Source organism: Dasypus novemcinctus, chromosome 1, assembly GCF_030445035.2.
Source record: "Dasypus novemcinctus isolate mDasNov1 chromosome 1, mDasNov1.1.hap2, whole genome shotgun sequence".
NCBI classification, from domain to species: domain Eukaryota; kingdom Metazoa; phylum Chordata; class Mammalia; order Cingulata; family Dasypodidae; genus Dasypus; species Dasypus novemcinctus.
Window position 1 is genome coordinate 16,622,322 of NC_080673.1, and position 18,446 is coordinate 16,640,767.

At 38.6% G+C, this 18,446-nt stretch overlaps 1 protein-coding gene across 2 annotated transcripts in view; it reads right to left on the reverse strand.

Annotated features, from left to right (window-relative positions):
* The window catches only part of GALNTL6 (polypeptide N-acetylgalactosaminyltransferase like 6), a 1,335,131-nt gene that overhangs the window by 15,573 nt on the left and 1,301,112 nt on the right, over positions 1-18,446 (reverse strand). For both annotated transcript variants that reach the window (XM_058308264.2, XM_058308217.2), the window contains one exon: positions 13,447-13,596. In XM_058308264.2, the coding sequence (XP_058164247.1) occupies positions 13,447-13,596 (150 nt within the window). The remainder of the gene's footprint in view (positions 1-13,446; positions 13,597-18,446) is intronic.

Below are 18,446 nucleotides of genomic sequence, written 5' to 3' on the forward strand. Positions count from 1 at the left end.
AGAATAAATTCCGCTCAAGAGCAATTCTGACCAAAGGTCAACTGGAGTGGTAATGACTATCCCAAATCCCTTGACCTCAGATGTATGTTCTATATCATTTCACAGAAATCCTTAGTCAGGTGAAGCTGTAGCTCATCCAGTGGTATTTGCTTGATAATGCACCCTTTATTTCATGGTCCTTCCTTATTTCATTTTCCCACCCTCCATCAAGAAATTTTGGGGTGATCTCCAAAATAAAACATTTTTACTCAAATTCATACTTCAGATTATACATCTAAGGAAGGTCAGACTAAGTCATATGCTATACTTCAATGAATGGGTTTACTTAAAAGGAAAAGTACATGGATGATAGCTCATATTTGGGGGGGGGGATTAGCAATAGTTAATATTACTAGGGATAGGTTGTTTTAGTGAGGAGGTATGTCATTATATACCTCATCACTATTATCAACATAAAAAGTGTTCTTAATTAAGATAATGAAAAGAGAAAAGACAAGCCATAGACTGGGAGAAAATTTTTGCAAAACATATCTGAGGACTTGTACTAAAATTATAAAAAGAATTCTTAAAACTTGACTATAAGAAAAGAACCCAGTGAAAAAGAAGGCAAAAGATGTGGACACCTCACCCAAAAATGATATACAGATAGCAAATAAGCCTGTGAAAGCTGCTCTATATTATATTTCGTTAGGGAGTTACAAATTAAAATAACAATGAAATTCCACTGCACACCTATTAGAATGGCTAAAATCCAAAATACTGATAACATATGCCGGTGAGGATATGTTCATTCCCTGCTGGTGGGAATGCAAAATGGTACAGCCACTTTGGAAGACAATTTGTCAGTTTCTTACAAAACTAAACATAGACTTACTATAATGATCCAAAATTGTAATCCTAGGTATCTACCAAAATGAGCTGAAAACTTATGTCCACACAAAAACCTGCACACGAATGCTTATAGCTGTTTTATTCATAATTGCCAGAAATTGGGAGCAACCAAGATGTCCACTAATAGCTTGATGGGTAAACAAACTGTAGTACATCCATACAATGGAATATTATTCAGTGATAAGGAAATGAGCTGTAAAGCCTCGAGAAGACATAGGCACATAAGTGAAAAAAGCCAGCCTGGAAGGTTACATACTGTGGAACATTCCGCAACAGGCAAAATTATAGAGCCAATACGAAGATCTAGTATTTGCAAGGGGGACTAATGGGAAGGGATAAATAGGTGGAACACGGTATTTTTAGGACAGTGAAGCTATTGCATATGATTCTGTAATGGTGGATCCATTACATTACAGTTTCTGCATGATTTTTCTGTAAACCCAAAATTGCTGTAATTTAAAAACCCATAGAACCGTACAACTGAAAGAGTGAACACTGACATAAACAATAGATGTTAATAATAATGCATCAATATTGGTTCATCAATTGTAACAAATGTGCCATACTAACGCAAGACATTAACAATATGGTAAATTGTGTGTGTGTTGGGGATGAGCGGTAGAGGGAGTATATGGGAACTCTGTATTTTCTGCTCAATTTTTTTGTAAACCTAAAACTTGTCTAAAAAGAAAATATTTCTTAAAAGTGCATTTGGCACCCACACTCATGGAAATTTGATCATATGGTTAGAAACCACGCTAAACATTTTACATGATTTTTTCATTTATTATTCCCCTTGTACTAATGAGGAAACTGAAAGTCAAAGGTGTTAATTAAGTTATAGAAGATCACATTACTATCTAATGGTGAATTAGGATGTGTTAGGCCTAACTCTAAAGCAGGGACTCTTAAACTTTTTTTGTTCCACAGACCACTTTACCATTCAGCTGAAAACCGCGGACCCCTTCCTAAGTCCACATTATATTGTGTTTTATTTAAAAAACATTTATCACACCTGCACCAACACATTTTTTTTTTGAATTTCAGTTCAAGCTCAGGGACTTTTGTTAATAGCTGGTGCTTTAAAGCCTGACAGGCAACCAGTGTGTTGACTCGATTGTGCAGGCTCAGGTTGAGAACTGGGAGGCAAAAGCACTTTATCTTTACTCATTTAGAAAACCAAGAGAAGTTTTTAAACGGAGGAATTCCATGACCAGATATCACAGAAAGCTCCCTGGGACCTCGGCGCGGGAGACGGCTCTCCCATGGCTATCCAAGGAGCGCATGGGTTTTAGAGGTGTTGGCGCAGTGGGGGAGGTGACCAGTTAGATGCTGGAGGGGAGGGAAGAACGTTTCCTGTTTTAGGATGTTGGGCGATGCTTGAAATATTTTTACTGAGGTCGCCCAACAAATTACTGTCCTTGGAATAGGGGTCCCCCTAGTGGTAAGAGGAAACCAAAAATGGGCTCCCTCATCCTGTGAACCTGCGATGATGAGGTTGAGCGGTGCAACCAAACGTACCCACAAGACCAGAGAATTGGGATCGCTGGCTTTCGTCCGGGTGGCAAAGAGCCGCTTCTAAAAATGACTGCTGACAAAGTTGGGTCAGAAAGCGAAGCCTGACGACAACCTTCACCTACTCAGGGAAGGTACTTCTGGCCATCTTCTCTTGAAGAAATCTCCATATATCTGGGAGGAGGGTTTGGCTGGTGACAATGGCGCCGAATTCACCAGGCATTGAGGATCTCTCCCGGATAACACTGATCTGATTTCTTAAGAACTCGGCAGAGGAACGAGTAGAGGCAGATTCAGCCGAGTTTGAATGTTGGCTCCGCCACAAATTGGCAAAGTATCAGTTTCTTCCTCTGGGAGATATACATGAAAGAACTTAGGTGGCTATGAGGTTTTGGTTTTGGGTAAGGCACTAGCTTAGAGCCTCTTTACCAGTTGAAGAGGATGATGATGATTACCTGGTAAGGGTGGGGCTTAGGAGGTGGCCCACTGAGACCCTTTGGGCGATTAGAACCTTAGGGATCTGTGTTGATTCATGAATATGCTAATAAAAAGGGGGAGCTCCAAAAGCAGGCTCAAAAGATTGCCAAACCATTTGAAGTCCCCAGGACCGAGTAGCATATTTATTTATGTATTTTATTTTTTAAAATATTTTATTTTATTTTTTTAAGAGTTTCAATTATTTTTTAATTTATTTCTCTCCCATTCCCCAGTTGGCTGCTCTCTATGTCCATTTGCTGTGTGTTCTTCTGTGTCCGCTTGTATTCTTGTCAGTGGCACCCGGAATCTGTGTCTCATTTTGTTGGGTCATCTTGCTGCATCAACTCTCCTGGCACCACTCCTGGGCAGGCTGCACCTTTTTCGTGCTGGGTGGCTCTCCTTACGGGGTGCAGTCCTTGCGTGTGGGGCTCCCCTATGCAGGGGACACCCCTTGCGTGGGTCAGCACTGTGCGTGGGCCAGCTCATCACACAGGTCAGGAGGCCCTGGGTTTGAACCTTGGACCTCCCATGTGGTAGGCCATCACCCTATCTGTTGGGCCAGATCTGAGTAGTACATTTAAATAAAGTTGGCACCCCAGAGAGATTAACCTCTTTATGCTCTCTTTCTTTATGCTTTGGACATAGCCCTTGAAATAAACAAGAACTTTCTAAAGAAGTTACTTTTGAACAGGTCTGAGTCATCAAATAAGACAAGATATTTCAGAAACTTTCCATTTGAAGTGTTTGGCATGTTCTTGATTAAATATAAATACTTTGCTTGTTATATAAAGACATAGTGAGGTAACATTTACCTAAGTAATGCAAGGCCAATAGCTACAAAAGGATCTGAGATTAGAATCACAGTACAGTTGCATCTAGCGATTGTTTCCCTTTCACAAATCCCATAGGATTCCTGAAAGTTTTAAAGCGTTAAAGCTTGGAAGATTTACCTCTTGAAATCACTGCTTTTTTTCTCTTCGTAGCTCTGTGTGCATATATATTGGTTGTTCTTAACCATCTGTAAGCTATTGTAAGCTGTCTATGAAAACAAGTGTATTTTCGTGGCTTAAATGCACATTATTGAATGTTCTGTTTCTCACGCTATAAATGTACAGTAATGAGAAACGGTCTGTTCATTAAGGACCAGCAGCAACTAGGCAAAAGGGGTATCAGGTATTTTATTGATCTACCTAGAAAGTAGCTTCTTAAAGGTCAGAACATAACCATACAAGCAGCTCCCATATTGCACCACACACAGACTGTATGACATTAACAAAAGGGTTTGATAGGATAAATCATTTCACAAGGAAAACAGACAGCTTTTTCTGTTGCAATGATTTTTAGCCCATCGTATTATAAGTTTTTGACATCATATATCTTGGCATTAGCTTTTTTGATTCTAAATTGTGTTGTAGAAGTATACAACCACTTGTGCTTGTACTTTTTATGCACACATTGCCACAATCCGTCAGATGTATGTGTGTGGATGGGGGGGGAGGAAATCATGCAGAATAACTTTGTATAAGCACATCTGCCTTTAAGTATAATTTTAGATGCCCAACTCTAAGAGGTAGCTACCAGAAGCTTCTTAAGTGAAGGAAAAGGTATTTTAACCAGTGCCCCTCTTCCCATATTGATTCTCTGCAGCTTCTTCACTTTTGATTTTTGTAATTTCAGGCGATCTTGAGCTTGCCTCAGTCATGGAATATCCATGCTGATGATTGAAGGGGTGGGTATGACATTTTCCTGAACACCTGGGGTAAGGCTGAATTATGCCAGAGTATGGCAAGGTAGAACCCAGAGCATCTTCTGTCTGGTTGGGATGGCCCCCAGCAGTTCTGTGGGCTCGAAGGGTGAAATGTAGCTTATGGATTATCTGCCAAATGACAGCCAAGTCCTGCCTTAAAAAAATCAAAGAAGTAAAAAAATAAAAACAACCCATTTCGATAGTATCCTGGAGAGTTACCAAAAGGAAGGGTAGTGAAAATAATACTTTAAAACAATAATTTAATAGCTCTTTATTTTATTAGCTCAATAAAATGTGATTTTATATTTTTGTTGAAATGTTTTTCTTCAATCATAAAGGGTCTCTTTTATAGTTCTTTATACTTCTAAATTCTCTAAGTAAGTTCTCCTTTCTCTGCTTAGGCAGATTTTTGGCCAAATTGCAAATGGGTCATTTTATATTTAATTTTATCTATGTGGATGTGTATATATTTGTGTAAATATAACTGTCTTGACCCAAACAGCTCCCAAGCAAGTGAGTTTGAAATATACAATAAATCAGTAGATGGGCTAATCTGTCTGTGTGTGTGTGTGTGAGAGAGACTTAAAGTTCTTAAAAGCTGTACATGTATATATTTAGTTATTGAATACTTGTTGCCTCTGTTTGGGAGTTGTCTGGGTTCAGACTAGTCCCTTTCTTTGTACTGTTTGTGGTCTCACTCAATGTCATTTTTCAATCATAATTAACAGTACGCAAATCAAAAAGCATGCTCCTGCCTGCATATTGTACCTTTGCCCTAATCTCTGCTGGTGGTCACCAAATGTGTAGGCCTAATATGACTATGTATGTCCAGGCAACACTTTTAAATGAAAACAGTGTATTTACAGGTTGGCATTACCAACATGGCAATGCAAGACATCCCCTGGAAAACTCTCCCATCAGAATCAACTATAGGAAAAGTCCCACTTGCTTGGAACTCTGGAGTAGGAAAGTGACTGGAGAAGGACTCCACAAATGCTGAACTGAAGGAAAAAAAAAAACCTGCCAAAATCAGGTAGGAGATTCACATCCTGCACCTGCCAGTCTGAACCCCTCCTCCTCATGCAGCTTGGGAGTCACACAGAGGCAGCACAGCCTGGGTCTGTCTGGCCATGGATACAGACCACAGAGCCACTCACAGCAGCAAGTTAGAACCCCATGTACACGGAGGCACAGAGACCCAGGGTGAAGCACAAGCTGCTGGGGCATGAGGCATACAAAAGAGCCCCCAGGGAAAAAGGATACCAAAACAGAACTTTTGGCAAGAGGTGTATACACCCAATCCAATCTGTTTGCTGGACCACCTAAATGCAAAATGGGCCTTTCTTGATTGACCTCATCTGGCTCCTTGGGGTAGGATACCCTAATGGAGAAGAAATAGAGGCAGAATATCTTCTTGGAGAAAAGAAGGGGGGAATGGAACCATTGTAAGTTGAGACTGGTCCCAGAGCTGAAAAGTGTAATGAAAAGGGGACACTGAGTGAAGGAGAGAATTTAAACAAATCATAGGCACTGGGGAGAAATTTCAGACCCAATTCAAACATAACAGATTAAATTCCTGGAGAAGGAATAGAGGAAAGGGAGCTTTTTCCTGGAGGTGAAATAATTGTACACAAAAGGGCAATCTTAAAAATTGTACTGCCCATCCACAATCAGAAAAAGGTGAAGAAGACCTGAGAAAATCAGAATGGTTAAACATGGGCTACTCTAAAGGTCCAAAATAAGCTGATTCAAGCATTAAAAAGCAGTCTTAACACAAAACCAATAAACAACAAAACCCTCAGCAAGAGGTAGAAATTAAACTTTAGAGTAGGCACATCAAAATAATCAGATACCCAGACATCAGCAAAAAATTACAAACCCTATTAAGAAACAGCACAGTATGGCTCAAAGGAACAAATTAAAACTTCAGAGGAGATGCAGAATTTGGAACATCTAATCAAAGAAGTTCAAACTAAAGTCCTAAATCAATTCAAAGAGATGAAAGAAAATATGGATATAAATAAACTAATTATGGATATAGAGCTAAAGGATATTTAGAAGACAATGTGTGAGCAAAAGAAGAATTTGAAAGTTTGCAAAGAAACAACAGAAATCATCTGTACAATGATGACGATTAAAAATACACTGGAGGCATACAATAGCAGATTTGAACAGGTAGAAGAAAGAATCAGCAAGCTAGAAGACATGGCCATTGAAATCTTACAGTCAGAAGAACAGATACAGAAAAGAACTGAAAAAAACTGAGCTTCTTGAGAGCTGAGTGGCAGCATGAAGCATACAAACATACACATCAGGGGTATCCCAGGAAAAGAGAAGGAAAAAAGGGCAGAATGAACATTTGAGGAAAGAATGACTAGAAATTTCCCAAGTCTTGTGAAAGACATAAATATACATGTCTAAGAAGTGCAATGTATTCCAAACAGAATAAACCCTAATAGACCTACTCCAAGACACATCCTAATCAGAATGTCAAATGTGAAAGATAAAGATAGAATCCTGAAAGCAGCAAGGAAAAAATATTTCATTGTGTATAAGGGCTCTTCAAAAAGACTAAATGAAGATACCTCATCAGACACCATGGAGGTGAGAAGGAAGTGGTACAATATAGTTAAGGTACTAAAAGAGAAAACTGCCATTTCAAAATTCTTTAGTTTACAAAACTGTCTTTCCAAAATGAAGAAGAGTTTAAAACAAGATAAACAGAAACCAAGAGAGTTTGTCAACAAAAGACCTGCCCTACAGGAATTGCTAAAGTAAGTTCTTCAGGTTGAAAGGAAAAGACAGGAGAGGGTGACTTGGAGCAGTGTAAAGAAGATAAGATCTTCAGTAAAGGTAACTAAGTGGGTAAATGCAAAACCCAACCACACTGTATCCTCAATATTTAATTCTACTCTTTAATTCCTATGAGTCAGAATACAATTGAACAAGAAAAAGGCAAATTTCTTGATAATGGAAGTACAAAACATAAAGAGGTAATTTGGGTCAAAAGCAACATAAGGAGAGGACATGGAAGGGTTTGGGAGCAGGGAACATATGTGCTACTGAAAATAAGTTGATATCTTCTCAAATTAGTAGGTTATAGACATAGGCTGTATAAGTACCACAAAGCAAGTATTTGAAAAATAAACAGAAACAGAAATGAGGAAAGGATCAGTCTGATACATTACAAAAGGTCAACTATGCAGAAAAGGAGGCTGTAATAAATGAAAAGAGATACAAATTATATATAACATATTAAAAACCAAAGAACCAAATGGTGTTAGAAAGTACTGCCTTTACAGTAATACCACAGAATATTAATGGATTAAACTCCAAATTAAAAGATATAGAGTATCAGAATGGATAAAAAAGCACAATGCAAATATATGCTGTTTACAAAAGACTCATTGTGGACCCAAAGTTTGAAAGTGAAAGGATGGTATGACAGTTTGAATTTTGTGAATCCCAGAAAAGATTGTTCTTGAACTAATCCATTCCTATGAATGTAGGGCCCTTTAATTAAGTTAAATTCAGCTAAGGGACTTTTGATTAGATCACTTGATTAGATCACTTTACAGCTTTTGTGTTGGACTATATCAGTGAGATGTGACCAAGGTTAGATATCTGCCCACTAGCTGGGTCTTATATAAACTGAACCCACATAGAAAGACACGCAGAAAAGGGAGTTCTGTCATTTTGACTCAACCATGTGAGAGAGAAGATTCCAGGTTCCCCTACAGTTGTGGAAAGACAGAGGAGCCTCGAGAGGCTCAAGGAGATGAGGCCCAGGCAAAGATGCCTGACCACCCACAGCTGAGCTCCAGGAAAAAGTAGAGAGAAACTGGCAGACCTGCCATCTTGCCTCACCACATGGCTGGACTCCAGGATCTCTTAGCAGTGGACCTTTGGTGAGAAAGCATCTCTGAATATGCATTGATTTGGACATTTTCTCAGCCTTGCAACTGTAAGCTTTTCCCTCTAATATATCACCTTTATAAAAGCCAACCTACTTTTGGTATTTTTACATTGGCAGCCCTGTAGCAAACAACAACAGATGGAAAAAGATAATCCATGCAAATAGTAATGAAAGAGAGCTGGGGTAGCTACACTAATATCTGACAAAATAAACTTTAAGTCAAAAGCTGTTATAAGAGACAAATAAGGACACTATGTACTAAATGAGGGGCAACCCCCCAAGAAGAAAGAACCAGCATAAGTATTTATGCTTCTAACCGTAGTGACCCAAAATACATGAGGCAAATACTGGCAAAACTGAAGGGAGAAATGGACTTCTCTACAATAATAGTTGGAGACATCAATACATCACAATCATTAATAGATTGAAATCTAGACAGAAGATTAATAAGGAAACAGAAAACTTGAATACTATGCTAAATGAACTAGACCTGACAGACATATACAGGATATTGCACCCCCAAACACCAGGATATGTATTCTTTTCAAGTGCACAAGGATCGTTCTCCAGGATAGACCACATGTTGGTTCACAAAACAAGTCTCAATAAATTTAGAAGATTGAAATTATACGAGGCATTTTCTCTGACCATAATGGAAAGAAACTGGAGATCAATAACAGGCAGACAACTGGAAAAATCAATTGGTGTATATCTTGAGAAGAATGAAAATGAGAATACAAGATATCAAAATAATGGGATGCAAAAAATAAAACACAAAAAAACAAAAAAGCTTATAGGATGCAGTGAATGCAGTGCTGAGAAGCAATTTATAGCCCTAAATACATATGTTAAAAAAAGAAGAAAGTGCTTAAATTAAAGTCCTAACTTCACACTTGGAGAACTAGAAAAAGAACAGCAAACAAAACACAAAGTAAGAAGAAGGAAAGAAATAAAAAGATTAGAGAAGAAGTAAATGAAATAGAGAAGAAGAAAGCAATAGAGAGCATTAACAAAACCAAAGTTGATTCGTTGAAAAGATCAATAAAATTGACAAGCCTTTAGCAAGACTGGCAAAGAAAAAGAGAAGACACAAATCAATAAAATCATAAATGAGAGGGGGAACATTTCTACTGACCCCACAGAAATAAAAAGGGTCTTAAGAGGATACTATGGGGAAGCAGATTTGGCTAAACTGACAGAGCATCTGCCTACTATATGGGAGGTCCAGGGTTCAAACCCAGGACCTCCTGACCCATGTGGTGAGCTGGCCCATGTGCATTGCTGATGTGCTCAAGGAGTGCCGTGCCACTCAGGGGTGTCCATCACATAGGGGAACCCCATGCGCAAGGAGTGTGCCCTGCAGGGAGAGTCGCCCTGCATGAGAAAAGTGCAGGCTGCCCAGGAGTGGCGCTACACACATGGAGAACTGATGCAGCAAGATGAAGCAACAAAAAGAGACACAGATTCCCAGTGCCACTGACAAGAATGCAAGCATACACAGAAGAACACACAATGAATGGACACAGAGAAGAGACAAGGGGGGTAGGGGAAGGGGAGAGAAATAAATAAAAAATAAATCTTAAGAAAAAGAGAGGATACTATGAGCAACTGTATGCCAACAAATTAGACAATCTAGATGAAATGGACAAATTCCTAGAAACAGATGAATAACCTGCAATAACTCTAGGAGAAATAGAAGACTCAAAAGGCCAATTAGAAGTAAAGAGATAGAATCAGTCATCAAAAATCTCCCAACAAAGAAAAGTCCAGGACCAGATAGATAGCTTCACAGGTGAGTTCTTCCAATCATTCCAAAGAAAAATTAGTAACGATCCAGCTCAAACTCTTCCAAAAAATTGCAGAGGAGGGAATACTACCTAACTTATTCAATGAGGCCAGCACCATCCTATTACCAAAGCTAGATAAAGAAAAGAAAATGACAGACCAATTTCTCTTATGAATATAGATGCAAAAGTCCTCAACAAAATACTAGCAAAGTAAATCAAACAGCACATTAAAATAATTATACACCGTGATCAAATGGGATTTATCCCACCTATGCAAGGGTGGCTCAGCATAGGAAATTGATTAATGTAATACACCACATTAACAAAACAAAGGGAAAAGCACACGATTATCTCAATTGATGCAGAAAGTCATTTGCCAAAATCCAGCATCTTTTCTTGATAAAAACACTTAGAAAAATATGAATAGAATGAAACTTCCTCAGCATGAAAAGGGATGTATGAAAAACCCACTGTTAACATCATACTTAATTGTGAAAGACCGAAATCTTTCCCTCTAAGACCTGGAACAAGACAAGGAAGCCCAATGTTACCAGTGTTATTCAACATTGTATTAGTCAGCCAAAGGTGTGCTGATGCAAAATACCAGAAATTGGTTGGTTTTTATAGAGGGTATTTTATACCCTTATTTGGGGGAGGAGCTTACAGATACCAGGCCAATAAGCACAAGTGACTTCCCTCACCAAAGTCTATTTTCACGTGTTGGAGCAAGATGGCTGTTGACATATGTGAGGGTTCAGGCTTCCTGGGTTCCTCCCTTCCAGGGTCTTGCTTCTCTCTGGCTTCAAGGTTCCTCTTTTCCTGGGGCTTGCTTCTATTTCCTCTGTGAGCCTAATTCCTGGGGCTTCAGCTTAAGGCTTCAGCATCAAACTCCAACATCAAAACTCCAACATCAAAACCCCTCAACTCAGTCCTTTGTTATGCCTTTTATCTGTGAGTCCCCACTCACCAAGGGGTGGGGACTCAACGCCTTAATGACATGGCCCAATCAAAGCCCTAATCATAATTTAATCATGCCAGGTGCAGACCAGATTACAAACATAATCCAATATCTATTTTGGGAATTCGTAACCATATCAAACTGTTACAAATGTTGTCCTGGAAGTTTTAGCCAGAGCAATTAGTCAAGAGAAAGAAATAAAAGACATCCAAATTGGAAAGGAAGAAGTAAAACTTTGCTATTTGCAGATGACATGATCCTTATAATGTTTTGAAGGTGTATGTACCCCAGGAAAAACATGTTCTATTTTAATTTTAAGGGAAAAACAGAGCTTTATCTGAGCTACAAAATGCAGTGTTCACTTAAAACATTTCAGTACTGTATAAATGTATATATATATATTTTTAAATGAAAAAATTATTATGGAAGTATATCATTCATACACGAACATACATAAACAATAAGTGTATAGTAAAAGTTGTGAACTTACAAAACAAACATGCATATCATCATACAGGGCTCTCATGTTTCACCCCACCACCACCACCTTGTAAAACATTTTCTTTAATTCATTCCTGTGGGTGTAAAGCCATTTTAAGTAGGATCTTGTGATGAGCCTACTTCAGTTAAGGTGTGACCCACCTCATTCAGGATGGGTCATAAAGCTCTTCCTGGAATCCTTTATAAATGGCAAGAATACAGAGGAAAAGAGAGACAGAGTATGCAAGTGCCATAGAAGAAAGAAGTTGGAAGCAATGAAACATGGAAGAGGAGGGAGAGACCAGCAGACCAGCATGCCTTGCCATGTTTCAGAGGAGCCACGGATTGCCAGCAGGGCGTCTTCGGGAAGAAAGCATCTTTTTGATGATGCCTTGATTTTGACATTTTCTTGACCTCAAACTGTAAGCTAACAAATTCTTATTCCTTTAAGTCAACCTATTTCATGGTATGTGTTTTACGCAGCCTAAATTCCATTTACAGTAGCAACTAAAAGAATAAAATATTTAGGAAATATTTAGGAATAAATTTAACCAATGATGTAAAGGACGTGTGCACAGAAAACTATAAAATATTGCTACATCCACTCGCCAGTAGTCAACTGATTTTTGACAAGGCTGCCAAGTCCTGCTGGGTGAAATGGATGTCCATATGCAAAAGAATGAAGGAGAACACCTATTCACACCAAATTCAAAAATTAAATTAAAATGGGTGAAAGACCTAACTATAAGAATCAGGACTACAAAACTCTCAGAAGAAGACATAGGGAAGCATTTTCATTTATCTCCAAAGAAGATATAAAGTGGCCAAAAAGTGCACAAAAAGATGCCTTGAGGAAATGCAAATCAAAACCACAATGAGATACCTTTTCACAACCACTAGAATGGGTACTATTAAAAAAAACAGAAAATAACAAGTGTTGGAGAAGATGTGGAGAAATAGGAACACTCAATCATTGTTGCTGGGAATGTAAAATAGTGCAGCTGCTGTGAAAGACAGTTTGGAGGTTCCTCAGAAAATTATTAAATTACCATATGACCCAGTAATCCCACTTCTAGGTATATACCCCAAAGAATTGAAAGTAGGGACACAAAAGAGATATTTGCATATCAAAGTTTATAATGGCATTATTCACAATTGTCAAAAGTTGGGAGCAACTCATGTGTACATCAACCAATGAATGAACAAACTGAGGTATGCACATACAAACGAATATTATTCAGCCTTAAAAAGGAATGACATCCTGATAAATGCAATAACATGAATGAAGCTTCAAGATATCAATGTTGAGTGAAATAAGCCAGACACAAAAGGAAAAATATTGTGTAAGTTCACTTGTATGAAATAATTAGAACAAGCAAATTTGTAGAATCAGAAATTAGAATATAGGGGACCAGGGGGTGGGTTGGGGTAGGGAATGGGGAGTTAATGCTTAAATTGCACAGAAATTCTATTTGGGGTGATGGTAGCACAGCATTGTGAATATAGTTTACAGCCCTGAATTATGTTTTTGTTAAGGGGGGGGCGGGGATTTTAGGTTATATATAAGTTGCTAGAATAAAAGTGCAACACAGTGAATGACAAAACAACAGTGTGCTTCTAAAGAAAATCTTAAATCATAGCAGTTTGAAAATGACCCGAGTGAACTGACTCTTACCCTCCGGTATCCCCAGAGCTGGTTGCCCTTCATGCCGTGACAGTCGTAGAGTGTGACCGGGCTGTTGTGTGAGATGGCATCGAAGCAGAATTTTCGGGTGTGCAGTGGCTCTCCAGGTCGAATATCTTCCCTCCATCCAAAGGTAAAGAGCTAGCAAAGCACAAGAGAAGGAAGGAGGCAGTGAATTTAATTTGGAGGAAAGATTTGAGAACCGTGGAAGGTATTTCTCTTAGCAATCTACAACTCCTGCTTTGTGAATGAACTCTGAGATTTCAATAAAGGTAGGTGTCATAAAACCCTGTACCAGCAGCAGCTACACCTTTGGCCCAGGCTGCTGCACGATGCAAATGCAGAGTTTCCCATGGGAGAACTCTTTACTTTACATTCTTTTTAAATAGACTGTTACTGGGTCAAATGCTATATAGTTAGCCTAAATGAGCAGATTAACTGAAAAAAGGCAAGATGAGTAGGACTAATGCTAGAACCTTGAAAAGATCTGATTGAAATGAAAGCTAGACTTGCTGTAAAGAACAGGCGAATTCATTTCCTGGGATTGGTAAGACTGATTCTGCAAGGCTGTAACTTATGGTAAGAAATAACATTTTGCTTCATGACCCAACACACTTGCACAGATAGACTTCTCCTATGCTAAAGCAGATGTTTCACGACACATTTATCGTTCCTGCACTGTGATATTCCATTGATCTTTTCCTAATCTAGTCTATTCTATCCCATCCAATTCTATCCTATTATTTAAAATATGCTACTTAGGATGCAGTAAATTGATTTTTTACAATGTATTAATCTGTTTAAAAAAATACTCTTGTAGGAGAAGGACATTTTCCTGAGTTATCTGAGCTGGACAACCATGGAAGGATGCAGTACAAAAAGTCCTGTATAAGTGGGAAAAATGGACTAAATGATTCCTAGGATTTTGTATAATTCTAAAATTTTAGCAAGATTATATATAATTCTCACAATAAGATTGAGCTAGGCCTAGCTGTGTGAAACCAAGCTGTGAATTACAAACTAAGAGCTGTCAAGGAGACCCTGTGATATAAAAACAAGGTCAGGGCTGAGCTGTACAAAGATAATATACTTAGCATTAACCCAGGCCCTTAGTGTATTTTCATTTTCAGGTCTTACCCAGGAAGGAAAATGTAAAGAACCTGGAAAAAATCCAGGGACACCTAACACAAACAAGTGATAAGGAGGAAACTGAAGTCAAAAAAACAAAACAAAACAAAAAGAAAACAAAAGAATAGAAGGAACTGGGTTAAATGGTCCAAGAAAGTAAGAAAGATAAGAACTAAATCAAACATATGAAAACAATTGTATGAGTAAAGGCAAGTGACTATATTCCGTTTCTCAGGAAGACAAGACAAAAGAGAAGACTTTAAATAAAAGGGCAAGGGGTTTTTGGTGAGGTATTTGAAATAGATTCCTGAAGAGGTGTTGTGCAGTCTCTTTTCCCAGAGGTTTTGGTACGATGGTGGATGGATACATTTTTTAGATTTTTTTAAACCCCGGGCAGGATATGACTTTTCAAGGATAAGTATGGATGTAAACTTTTTTTCTGATCACTCCCTTCTAACCAGAACTCTATGCTCCCTTGGTTTTTGAGTTAAATCTCCTCCTCTGTTATTCCTACAACTGTGTCTTTCCTGTCCCTGATTTTGTCATCCCTTCAGCATCGATGTCACTCAGGGCGCTCCTTGTCTTGCTATGCAACACCCCTCCGACTTGTTCTTCTACACTCTCGGTTCAGCTCTCACAAATATGGTGATATCATCCATGTCATGCTCCATTCCTTGTTGTATTTCTAATTGCCTGTCTGTGGACATCTCAAATCCAACATATCTTAAACTCAATTGATTTTCTTCCCTTTTAAACCTGTTTTACTCCTATATTTTCTGCTTTAGTTAGTGTAGCAGTTTGATATTGTTCATGAATTCCAAAAATAGATATTGGCTTATGTTTGTAAACTGGACTGTTCCTCTGGGCATATTGGATTATACTGGATTCAGAGGTTTCACTTTTACTTGATTAAATAATGATTAAGGTTTCTTCCTCTCTGCCCCCACTGCCATTGCTCTCAGTAGCTTGTCTGGCTTACTACGACAACCTCCTAACAGGTTTCTTTCCCACCCTGCCTTTGAGGTCCCCTCATATCCATCCTCTTCAGCCTCCACAGTAGTCTGTTTAAAATGCACATTTGACCATGTTACTCCTCAAAGGCCCACAATACCTTCACATAACTCTTAGAATAAAGCTCAAACTCTTTAACATATGAAAAAGCACTCTTTCTCTTGAGCTGCTTATGTTCCAGCAACACTAAAGTGTGTGTGGTTCCTTGTACAAATCAGCTATTTATTCCCTTCTGTGACTTTGTTCATGAGTGGCCTCTGGCTGGAAGGCCAGCATTCACCAGCCAACCTCATCAGTGCTCATCCATCCTTTACCATTCGGTTCAGGTGGTGACTTAGCCAAGAGCTCTTTGAACCCCTTCCTCCTCCCCTTCCTTACCTTTTCCCATTATGATTGTCCACTCATGGTTCTGTGTCCCTTTCTAGATGGCAGGATCTTTGAGGGTAGGAAAGGGATCTTATCTTTTTTTTTTTTTTTTAGGAGGTACTGGGGATTGAACCCAGGACCTCATACATGGGAAGCAGACGCCCAATCTCTGAATTACATCTGCTCCCCAATAAGTGATGGCTTTTTCAATTGTTTGTTTTTAAGAGGTATTGGGGATTGAACCTGGGACCTTGTACATGGGAAGCAGGTGCTCAACCATTTGAGCTACATCCACTTCCCAGGGATCATATCTTTTTAATCTTTGTGTTTCCAACATCCGTAACAATTCATGACACATAATAGATGTTCAATATAGTTTCTGTTGAATAATGAAACTTGTACAGATTATATTAACAGAAAGAATGTTGAGGTAACTGTCAAGATGAATGAATTGGTCTTTTTGGTCTCTCAAATGAACTGCATCTAATTACAACAATATAAACAACAATTGTTATTTTTTGAAAATTCAAGTTTAATGACTCTAGACTGTCTATTATTGGGTTAGAAATTTCTTGGCATATCGACCTGCCATTGATATGGATTAAATCTTCTTTATTTACATATCACATATCTTACCTTAAACCATCCAACCAGTTCTGAAAGAAGTGGTCTTGATTGATCTTTTCATTTTCTCTTCGCTTTGCTTCTCTTCTCTTCTCCTTCCCTTTCCTCCCTCCCTTCCTTCTGTTCTTCCTTTCTTTTTCTTTATACACTTAGAAGGGCAAAACTGAAAAAGACTGTAATTGTGACCATATCTGGGGAAAAGAGTCAGGCCTGCTGAAGTTAAATGGCCTGCCACCCCCACACCTTATGTGTTCCAAGCATGGAAATGCTTTTATGCATGGTGTTTTCAAAGTTTCTCTTAAATGGATCCGTCAAATCAAAAAGAATCCCTGTGTTATAGCAAACCCAGGCAAATTGGTCTTTTGGATAGATTTATTCATCTACTGTCACAATTATATTTCAGGCAGGGCATTCTTTAGTGACTTATTTCTTGTTCTTAGTTTTATTACTATAGTGCAGTGATCATTCTTATATTTGTGGACCACTTGTTAGCCTGTAATCTTCACCATGTCTTATGAACTGTTGTTATTATCTGTTGATTATGTTCCTGCAGTCCAGGTGATGCATCTTCAGGTGATATCAATTGCTTTATTCTTCTCTACCTACCACTAGCTAAAGTTCTTCTCACTTACGTCTCTAAAATATTTTTTATTGTCACTGATTTGATTCTAATAACCATGTAAAACCAATCAGGCAGTGTCCCTTTCATTCATTAGGCATACTTTTCTGTGAGTAATGTTGCCAGAGAGGAAACAAGCAGATATTTTGAAAGTATATTCACCTTTTGCATTGAATAAAGCTGTTTTGACATTAATAGTTTGTTTCATACCCTTGTGATGATTCTTATTGATAAAAGAATTTAGATTTCATTCAGGTCTCCTCTACAATGACCTCTGATTTTTTCTCCACCTCAAATAGCTCACTTTTCAAGTCAATTAATGTTAATTTCTCTATTCTCTTTCTCTGATATTTTAAAACACAGAACCAGAATGATACATATATTTCTTATATATGTAGCCTACTCTTTGCTTAAATATTAATGTGGTATGTGCATTGTTTGCTGTGTCTGTATTTGTATTATGTTCATAAGCTCCCTAGACTTGGTACTGAAAATATACTCATCATCTTAATCTTGCCACCTACTTTGAGACAACTGAAAATATTTTCCCCCTGTTGAGTGGTCATATTTTATTTCGTTGCTATGTGGATTGCAGAAATCAGAGAGCTTGCCTGCCCTTCCTTGCCGTTTGCACCCATCAGTGTGTTCTATCCTCACAGAAAGACTATCCCAGAATGTGTTCTTTTACTGTGTGCCCTGACTTCTCTGCTCCCTTCTTGCATATCTCCTCCCCAGGTCTTGGAAAGGGGGCATTTGGCTGCTTCCTCAGCAGGAGGAAGGCCTGCTGCAATCTTCCTCCCTAGCACGTGAGCAGATCCTGCCTCCCAGCCTGCAGAGCGAGACCAGCCAACCCAGGCCACGGATGAGTCCTCCCTGGGACACGGGGGTGTTCTTCTAGATCTTATTAGCATCTGTTTTTATTTTCCTTTCTTGGTCTCTAAAAGAAACTGAGAGCTAGCACACTACACCACAGTGAGATTAAGGAACTAAATGGATTGCCCTGGAAAAATGACTCACACATTTGCTTCATTCACAGAAGCCAGATTAGTCATCACCGCTGTTCTGCAATGAAAAGACATTTTCTTACGAAGGTGCTTCAACCGACTCTTCTTTATTTCCTGTGTAACTATTTTGCTTTTTATTTGTATTTCAGTTTTTGCATTCTCTTGGCCGTAGGGAGGAGGAGGAGCATTTCAATTCTGAGGAGTTTCCCATTTGTGTTCTTTGGATTCTTTGAAATTAA